Source organism: Labrus bergylta, chromosome 1, assembly GCF_963930695.1.
Source record: "Labrus bergylta chromosome 1, fLabBer1.1, whole genome shotgun sequence".
NCBI lineage: Eukaryota > Metazoa > Chordata > Actinopteri > Labriformes > Labridae > Labrus > Labrus bergylta.
In genome coordinates, this window is record NC_089195.1 from 7,765,462 (window position 1) to 7,775,403 (window position 9,942).

At 40.0% G+C, this 9,942-nt stretch overlaps 1 protein-coding gene and 1 long non-coding RNA gene across 3 annotated transcripts; one reads left to right on the forward strand and one right to left on the reverse strand.

Annotated features, from left to right (window-relative positions):
* Nucleotides 1–492: 492 nt before the first annotated feature.
* LOC136178581 (uncharacterized) lies at nucleotides 493–8,676 on the reverse strand. 2 transcript variants are annotated; one of them, XR_010665956.1, is made up of 4 exons: nucleotides 8,542–8,676; nucleotides 7,888–8,031; nucleotides 1,008–1,188; nucleotides 493–735 (listed from the first exon to the last, which is right to left on the reverse strand). It is a non-coding gene; the product is annotated as an uncharacterized lncRNA (long non-coding RNA). The 2 variants fall into 2 exon arrangements; XR_010665957.1 differs by lacking the exon at nucleotides 7,888–8,031 and having other exon boundaries at nucleotides 8,542–8,627.
* On the forward strand, nucleotides 2,186–7,422 carry LOC136177001 (GTPase IMAP family member 8-like). Its single transcript, XM_065959054.1, has 4 exons — nucleotides 2,186–2,941; nucleotides 3,051–4,070; nucleotides 5,848–5,903; nucleotides 5,996–7,422. Exons 1-4 carry the CDS (start codon nucleotides 2,920–2,922, stop codon nucleotides 6,713–6,715), a joined length of 1,818 nt encoding a protein of 605 aa, XP_065815126.1. The 5' UTR covers nucleotides 2,186–2,919; the 3' UTR covers nucleotides 6,716–7,422.
* Nucleotides 8,677–9,942: the final 1,266 nt, after the last annotated feature.

Sequence of the window (9,942 nt, forward strand, 5' to 3'; positions counted from 1 at the left end):
AGCAACTATTAGTTATCATAGTGAAGCATTGGGCTGCTAAAGAACCAGATCTTTCTATCAGGAGTTAATAAGGACCACAAACACTGAAATTCAAGAGGTGGCCAGAAATGAAGCAGCTATTTGAATAGGTATTGTGACCTGTGACCTCATAAACTAACATAACATAGGGCCAAGGAGAACAGTTAAAGCTCTGTGATGGCTGATCAAAACTCTTCAAACATTATTGTTATTCATCTAAAGAACATTATGTTATAGTGGAAAGGTTTGTGTCGAACAGACAGCAATGTGTTGCAGTATCTGATGCTAAGTGTAGCTTCTGTTAGCAACATAGAAAAATACTGAGTTAAAGATTGTTATGTCAACCAGTAACTTTTAAGGATAGTCGTGAAGTCGTACGTTTATTTCCTTCCCCTTATTTCATTTATGCGCTTTGTGCTTTGTGGAAAACACCAAGACCCCAAACCCCCAACCCAGCATGGCCAACATCAAGCCCAGCAGCTGGAGACCCGTGGACGCCATGATGTCTGAAGTAAAAAGTGCTCTCAGCTTCAGAAAAGTGTCTCTTTAAAGAGTCTTTTATCAAAGAGGTCAATAACTGAGTATTCAGTCAAGCCTCTAAACAATTTCTCTGTACAGCCTCCAGTGAATGTAAATGTTTAAACGTGTTGAAAAGTTTCCTCTTTTCTTCTGTTTCCTCTTCTCAGGTTACCTTCTTGTTTGTCAGCCAGGTATGTACTGTTGAGATAAAAGAGTTTTTTTTAGCAATGCCTCTGCAAATACATCAGTAAAGGATCAACCTGAGACCAGCAGCTTTCATGATTAAAGAACAGTATTTAACTTATTTTATTTAATAGGGTAAATACAAATAAATTCTGTATACACATTACACTACAGATATTTTAATACAATAAAATACTAGAATACTGAAAAGTATTTTTAAAGTAAATTCATGGCTGTGAGATATACAAGTGTGGTAAAATAATACAGTTTAATCTTATCAAACTTACTTTTCAATCCATAGTCAAAGAGCCAGATGTCCACAGCTGGCTTGTTGAGGGTCCTCTGTGTGTATGTCTTGCTGGTTGCAGTCGACTGGTATGAGTAGTTTGTCTTTCTTCTGTTATGACTGACCAGCTTGTCTCTCTGGATCTCACACACAGGGGTGTAGGAGGGCAGCAGTGTGTGCTGCTGCATGCAAAATACACACACACACACACACACACACACGCTGGTTATGGAAAAAAACATTAAAACACAAGGACACTTTGTTTACACCAGTGTTCACTGCTATCATGTTTTTGTTTTGTAGTTGGGGTTGCAGTGCAGTTCCCAGGTGGAGGCACTAGGTGGAGGTAAAGGAGCAGAAGAGGAAAGCTGATTGGAGCTTGACATGTGTAACAGCTGGATTTCTGCATTGTGTTGTGGTAAGGATGAATTATGCTGTGACACTGGGATTGTGTTCATAGTCGACCACTGATCAAAAGGGGAGAGCAGCAGAGGCTAAAGGTATATAGAACCAACCACCAAAGAAGAAAAACTGAGAAAAGTGTGAATGTGAACTATAATAAAAGTACCTGTGGAGTTTTGAGGTTTTGTGTTATCGTAACAAAGAGATGGTGCATATTCTACACAAGTGAAACAAACCCTCTGTCACATTAAAGACAAAACCCACCAAAAGAAGACCAAATGGACTCTCAGATTGTAACTGGTGAAATCGATGTATTGACTTTACTGGCTATAGTGTCTGCTTGAGTTGTATGAATTTGACAGCATGCACATGGGTAAATTGATGTTGCTTTGTAGATCCAGCAGGGGGCATTAGACTACCACCTCCTCAGAACTGGCCTCAACATCCTTCTTGCTTCAGGCGCCCATGTGCAGAGTGCTCATGATATATTATAAATTACAGGAGGAGGCGTGTGGGTGATGAACTGAATATCAGATGTCAGACAGTACTGAGGCGGGCAGCGTTTGCTAAAATACACTTGGCATTGAGCTTGTTTCTGTAATGCTGACTGAAGGGCCACACTTGTTGACATCTTTGTTTACCATCCTTTCTACCAATGGGGCACACCCTGCCCTGCAGCTTGTCACCAATGACGTGAAATTATTTCATTTCTTATTGAGGTACTATTTTCCTTGTTGATTACTTCCTCTGCAAGTTTAAGTATGATTCCATATTCTGTTGAAATAGATTCCTATTGGTTTTAAATGTGTAACAATTACCCCATGTGAATACTCTGTAAGTACATTATTGTTTGTTGTGTTTTTAGTTCATTATTCTCAATGATTTCATTGATTTTTACTGACTTATTTGTTGCATTTTCTCATGTATACTCTGTGTAACAGGGAAGTAACCAGGTAGATGTTTATTGTGTGATGCAAAATGTAACCTTGAGCCTTAACTATGAGGGAAATATAAGACATCAGGAGTCATTTTTCTATCTAGGATGAGTTTGCCCTCTAATGAAGGTGAGTGTCTTTCCTTGAGTGCATGCTTCTTTAAAGTACTCCCTCTGTGACCTCATCTGACCTATAACCAGTACTGACTGGTGCATTGTTCTCCAGGCTGGGAACAATTTCTCACAAATGGAGCAGGCAATAAAAGAACGTTTTACCTTGACATCATTAAAGGGGTCATATCAATGGGAGAGTAAGTCACTGATATATAATTTACTATATCAGTGGCTTTTGTCTCCAAAACGGCAATGAGGTATGATGAGGAGTTTAGTATTTGTTTCCAACAAGTTAAGTTTCAGTTTCCTGGGAAATACTGAGAGAGAGAGAGAGAGAAAAGGGGAAGGCAGAGAGAGGGAGGAGAGTAATGAGACAATAAAGAGCTGATCTGAAAGATAAGGTTTAGACACACACTGACAGATTTTGTGGATCAAGGTCAGGTAGTTCTCTTTATACAACAGAATGGCTTTACGCTCGACTAAAGGTGAGTGTCTTTATTTATATGCAGGTGTATGTGATCACTTTTCATGCCTTTTCTGTGAAATGGATTACATCTCTATTATTCATATAGTTTCACTGCTGTTTCTTCTCAGTATGCGGCTCTCCAGATATTCAAGAAGACCTCAGGATTGTTCTGCTGGGGAAGACTGGCTCAGGAAAGAGTTCAACTGGGAACACCATCCTGGGAAATGAGGTCTTTAAGGCAAAATGTTCAGCATCTTCTGTGACAAGGACTTGTAGAGAAGTAGTCTTACAGTACAAAGACAGAAGAGTGAGGCTCATTGACACGCCTGGGATCTTTGACACGTCGATAGCAGAAGTCAAGTTGAAAGAAGAAATCGAGACATGTATCCTCCTCTCTGTCCCAGGACCCCATGTGTTCCTGCTTGTGATCAGACTGGATGTTCGGTTTACACAAGAAGAGAAGAACGTGGTTAAATGGATCAAGGACAACTTTGGTGCAGAAGCCTCTAAGTACACACTTGTACTTTTCACCAGGGGAGACGAGCTCGGGCAGAAGTCCATTGAGACTTTTTTGGAAGACAGCTCTGATCTCAAGGAGCTCATCAGAACGTGTAACGCCAGGTACATTGTGTTTGACAACAAGAGCATGAACAATCGCACTCAGGTGAATGATCTGTTTGAGAAGATAGATGAGATAGTGCAGTTAAATGGTGGGCATTACACCAGCAGCATTTATGCAGAGGCCCAGAGAAAGATCAAGTCAGCTGAGTGGTGGAACACCTGTGTACAGTATGTGCCCCTGTTAAGTGCAGGAGCTGCTGCTGCTGCTGCTGCTGCTGGAGCTGCTGCTGTTGCTATTGGAACTGGAGCTTCTGCTGCTGCTATTGGAGCTGGAGCTGCTGCTGCTGCTGCTGGAGCTGCTGCTGTTGCTATTGGAGCTGGAGCTACTGCTGCTGCTGATGGAGCTGGAGCTGCTGCTGCTGCTGTTGGAGTTGGTGCTGCTGCTGCTGCTGGTATTGGAGCTGCTGCTGCTGCTATTGGAGCTGGAGCTGCTGCTGCTGTTGGAGCTGCTGCTGCTGCTGCTGCTGCTGCTGCTGCTGCTGGAGCTGCTGCTGCTATTGGAGCTGCTGCTGGACCTAGAGCTGCAGGCTAAGTCGCTGCTTTGTCCTACTCTGAGAAACACTTTTCATCCTGGGTACAATTTCTTGTTGATTGTTTAAAAAAATTGTTTTTTGGCTTGGTTTTCTTGGATTGTTGGCTTTTTAAGGGCGGCTGTAGTTGGTGGAACACCTGTGTAAAGTATGCAACCCTGATAGGTGCAGGCTTGATTGGAGCTGCAGTAGTCGTTGCTCTCCCACCTGGGCCAACTTTAATGGCTGCTGCGTCAGGGATTATTAAAAATATTTTTTAGGTTTCCAAGAGTTTAAAGATAGTTTAGTCATGCTATAACTTTCAGGAAATGTGTGAGGTAGTACTTTTATTTCCTTTCCCTTATTTCATGTATGCGCTTTGTGTATGAGTCCCAGCATGTCTGCTTTGAACAATGAATTAACCTACTTTGAGAAACACTTTCATCCTGAATATAATTTTATTCTTTATTCATTATTATGAGTTTTATTTCTGATTATGATCTTATTCATTCTGTTTAATTTGTAAAAATGAAATAACCTGTACTAGAGTCTGCATTACAAGACTTCATTAGGAGTAACAAAAGTATAAGGATGCTGAAAGTTTGTCTTTTTTTAAAGGTCAGAAAACTCTTTTTGATCATATAGGTATCACATGCTGTATATACATTGATTAACAGTTTAGTCATGTAAACTCGTTTGTTTCTTTACTTATTAAGAAAATAAAGTTGTTCCCAATAAAAAAGTTTAGTTTCGCGTGTTCTCGTGTCATGTTTCTGCAGGAAAAGTAAAATATGAATCTAGCTTTAGGCAGCTTGTTAGCTTGTTGGAGCTTAGAATAAAGAGAGAGATAATGAAGTCACTTCCATCCAGTGTAAGAAGACTTAAAGTTACAAGACTTTAAGATATGATAGAGATATATCAAGATGAAACATACAAATAAATACACCTTGTGTAAATCATTAAAAGATAAAAAGGCATTCATTTTATAGATGCCACCATAATAATCACCTCTGTCCTCCTTTTTACCTCAAACTGAAAAATGTATCAAAATTATAACAGAATTGTCTTTTCAGACACATTGATTCATTAGCTGTTGCTTTATCTGGTTGAATAACAGATGAAAGGAGTCGTTGGACAGTCGAATCTGATTTCACTGTTTTCAACCATAGATCAACATTGAAATCGTGGTTGAAGCTCACTGGGTTCAGACGCCATAAAACAGACATGAAGAAGCATGTAGAATGAGGAGGGAAACATTGAGGGTGTCTTTTTTAAAAGATACGCTACGCTACCGGCTACACTACCGGCACCCCAACACTGAGGTTTTGAGCCAAGTAGAGTTTCTAGATTGGATTCAAATTATAATTAAAATAAAATAAAGGAATGTTTGTTTATTGCTTACTTTTTCTTACCCCATCATTAGTTGTCGTTTTAGACATTTTGCTCTTTTTAACTTTATTCAATTTATTTGTCTGCAACATGGAGGGATAATAATATCACTTCACTGCACAGCACTGTGTTCATCATGACAATGAAAGAATGTTTTACCTTGACATCATAAGAGGGTCAACTGATACCGTTTTCTTTATCAGTGGCTTTTGTCTACAAAACGGCCACAATGATGAGGAGTTTAGTTTTTGTCTCCAACAAGTTAAGTTTCACTTTTCTGGAAACACTGAGAGAGAGTGAGGCAGAGAGAGAGAGAAAGAGAGAGAAAAGGGGAAGTCAGAGAGAGGGGGAGGAGAGTAATGAGACAATAAAGAGAAGGTTTAGACACACACTGACAGATTTTGAGGATCAAGGTCCGGTAGTTCTCTCTGTACAACAGAATGGCTTTACGCTCGACTAAAGGTGAGTGTCTTTATTTATATGAAGGTTTATGTGATCACTTTTCATGCCCTTTTATATGAGATGGATTGCATCTCTATTATTCAAATGAATAGTTTCACTGCTGTTTCTTCTCAGTATGCGGCCCTCCAGATATTCAAGAAGACCTCAGGATTGTTCTGCTGGGAAAGACTGGCTCAGGAAAGAGTTCAACTGGGAACACCATCCTGGGAAATGAGGTCTTTAAGGCAGAATTCTCAGCATCTTCTGTGACAAAGACTTGTCAAAAAGTATTCTTCCACTACAAAGACAGAGGAGTGAGCCTCATTGACACCCCTGGGATCTTTGACACGTCGATAGCAGAAGTCGAGTTGAAAGAAATCGAGGAATGTATCCTCCTCTCTGTCCCAGGACCCCATGTGTTCCTGCTTGTGATCAGACTGGATGTTCGGTTTACAGAAAATGAGAAGAACGTGGTTAAATGGATCAAGGACAACTTTGGTGCAGAAGCCTCTAAGTACACACTTGTACTTTTCACCAGGGAAGACCAGCTCGGGCAGAAGTCCATTGAGACTTTTTTGGAGGAAAGCTCTGATCTCAAGGAGCTCATCAGAACGTGTAACAGCAGGTACATTGTGTTTGACAACAAGAGCATGAACAATCGCACTCAGGTGAATGATCTGTTTGAGAAGATAGATGAGATAGTGCAGTTAAATGGTGGGCATTACACCAGCAGCATTTATGAAGAGGCCCAGAGAAAGATCAAGTCAGATAAGAGGTGGAACAATTTTTTGATCCATCAGATGTCGCCCTTGAGCACCAGCATGAAGCCATAACAACTTGCACTGCATTGTTGTGTTAGCATGCTAATGCTTGCGATGTTTATGCTGGTATCTTCACACTGCATGTAAATTTACCCAAAATGAGCGTGATCTAGAAACGCTTACGTGACATTCAATTAAGCAGTGAGTACAGACGATGTTAAGAAAGTGAAGCTACGGCTCGGAAAACTCAGAAAGCATCACAGACAGTGGGAGTCGGGTGTCAAACTCATTGCAGACAGTCATGACTCAGTTATTTTCAGAGGATATACTTGATTTCTGCTACATTTAAGTGTGAAAAATCACATATTCTTCCTCTTCAAGCTCAGAAGATATCTTGAAAATGTTTATGTCAGCCTGCCCTGAACTTTTCTACACTTTTTAATCACACATGTCTCTCTCAGCAGGAACTTTTCTCTGTATAAGGTTAAACGTTTTAGGAACATCATGGTTGTATATAGTCATAATGTTCAGCTGTCTTACTGTGTTCAATGTGTGTGTACTTGTGTAACTGGTTGTAACTGTAAAAATGACTTAATGATGGCTTAAGAATGGGAACAAGCTGTTTATAGCTTGTGACCACACATGTTTCAGCATACTTGGTAACTAAAGAGACAATCAAAGATCTCATAGAGTGTAAATACTGGCTGTACTGGAACACAATCCATCTTAACATTATTAAATACAAGAATATCTGCAAGTAAAATACTTCTCATAAAGTCTCCTCCTATCTCTGACTCATACTCTCATACCCAGCTGTTTTATAACACGTTGTTTGTCATCAGGCCGACAGACTTGTGGATATATTTATTCAAAGTGCAGTCAACTTGAACATTGAAGTGCTTTAATAGTGTTCACTGTCGCTTCATTTCAAATTGAGTTGACACTTTGAGAATAAGGTATGAATTTCATTAAAGGTGTTTAAATTCTTTACTCATGGAAATGAAAATACACAATATGACTTGTACAAAGATTGAACGTTTGAAACTGTCAATTTAATATTCTGTTTCCTTTTTTAACACTAGTGTTTATCATTTAATTCAAAGATAAAGGAAAAACTTGTGATTCAGGGCGTTTCCGGCAAGATTTTGTTTGTACAATCTGGGCGCTAAATGAGGCATAATTGGACCATTGAATAAGTGGCTTGATTATACATAGGTATGTTTTGGGAGGAAAATGACTCAAACCAGTCAGAGTGATAGCTCTCATTCCTTTTCGGAGCTCGGTGTGCCTGCAGGCTTGCACGTTGATATTTACACAGCAGACTTCAGTCTTTCTTCTTAGATATGCAGAGCTTTGGTTCATATAACTTCTCTCCTTTCATTGAGCCCCTGAACACACAGAACACACAAAGCACATGGTATGAAATATGTCGATGGCTGACTTAAGTTATAGTTTGCCCAAGCATCAAAAAGAAGGAGAGACCTTTTCCACATGAGGCCCAATAGTTTATCAATTCAATATTAAAATCTCCAGACAGGCCGACATGGTGGACAAGATCTATGTTAACAAATAATCTGTGGGCTCACCATCAAATAAAGGCAGGCTGTAAACATGTACGGTATGAACTCTTTATATTAACATAACTTATTGCACTGGTTTTCTGCATCCTCAAGATGGGAACATGCCACAATTGCACGTGTCGTAACCACACCTCATTTTATGACAAACACACTCCTGGACGCCAGCGGGCACGAGTTAATTTGCTATTTAATCAACGTGAGTGCTGGGTGTAAAATTGAAAACTGTGTCAGGTGGAAAAATAGAAGGGAAGCTCTGCAAATCATTTGCTTATTATACAAGTGTGGTAAAATAATACAGTTTAATCTTGTCAAACTTACTTTTCAATCCATAGTCAAAGAGCCAGATGTCCACAGCTGGCTTGTTGAGGGTCCTCTGTGTGTATGTCTTGCTGGTTGCAGTCGACTGGTATGAGTAGTTTGTCTTTCTTCTGTTATGACTGACCAGCTTGTCTCTCTGGATCTCACACACAGGGGTGTAGGAGGGCAGCAGTGTGTGCTGCTGCATGCAAAATACACACACACACACACACACACGCTGGTTATGGAAAAAAACATTAAAACACAAGGACACTTTGTTTACACCAGTGTTCACTGCTATCATGTTTTTGTTTTGTAGTTGGGGTTGCAGTGCAGTTCCCAGGTGGAGGCACTAGGTGGAGGTAAAGGAGCAGAAGAGGAAAGCTGATTGGAGCTTGACATGTGTAACAGCTGGATTTCTGCATTGTGTTGTGGTAAGGATGAATAATGCTGTGACACTGGGATTGTGTTTATAGTCGACCACTGATCAAAAGGGGAGAGCAGCAGAGGCTAAATGAATATAGAACCAACCACCAAAGAAGAAAAACTGAGAAAAGTGTGAATGTGAACTATAATAAAAGTACCTGTGGAGTTTTGAGGTTTTGTGTTATCGTAACAAAGAGATGGTGCATATTCTACACAAGTGAAACAAACCCTCTGTCACATTAAAGACAAAACCCACCAAAAGAAGACCAAATGGACTCTCAGATTGTAACTGGTGAAATCAATGTATTGACTTTACTGGCTATAGTGTCTGCTTGAGTTGTATGAATTTGACAGCATGCACATGGGTAAATTGATGTTGCTTTGTAGATCCAGCAGGGGGCATTAGACTACCACCTCCTCAGAACTGGCCTCAACATCCTTCTTGCTTCAGGCGCCCATGTGCAGAGTGCTCATGATATATTATAAATTACAGGAAGAGGCGTGTGGGTGATGAACTGAATATCAGATGTCAGACAGTACTGAGGCGGGCAGCGTTTGCTAAAATACACTTGGCATTGAGCTTGTTTCTGTAATGCTGACTGACGGGCCAAACTTGTTGACATCTTTGTTTACCATCCTTTCTACCAATGGGGCACACCCTGCCCTGCAGCTTGTCACCAATGACGTGAAATCATTTCATTTCTTATTGAGGTACTATTTTCCTTGTTGATTACTTCCTCTGCAAGTTTAAATATGATTCCATATTCTGTTGAAATAGATTCCTATTGGTTTTAAATGTGTAACAATTACCCCATGTGAATACTCTGTAAGTACATTATTGTTTGTTGTGTTTTTAGTTCATTATTCTCAATGATTTCATTGATTTCTACTGACTTATTTGTTGCATTTTCTCATGTATACTCTGTGTAACAGGGAAGTAACCAGGTAGATGTTTATTGTGTGATGCATAATGTAACCTTGAGCCTTAACTATGAG

Coding starts and splice junctions, on each gene's coding strand:
- LOC136177001 (XM_065959054.1), top strand. CDS start 2,920: ATGGCTTTACGCTCGACTAAAG. Junction 2,942..3,050: donor GGCTTTACGCTCGACTAAAG/GTGAGTGTCTTT, acceptor GTTTCTTCTCAG/TATGCGGCTCTCCAGATATT. Junction 4,071..5,847: donor TGCTGGACCTAGAGCTGCAG/GCTAAGTCGCTG, acceptor ACAGATTTTGAG/GATCAAGGTCCGGTAGTTCT.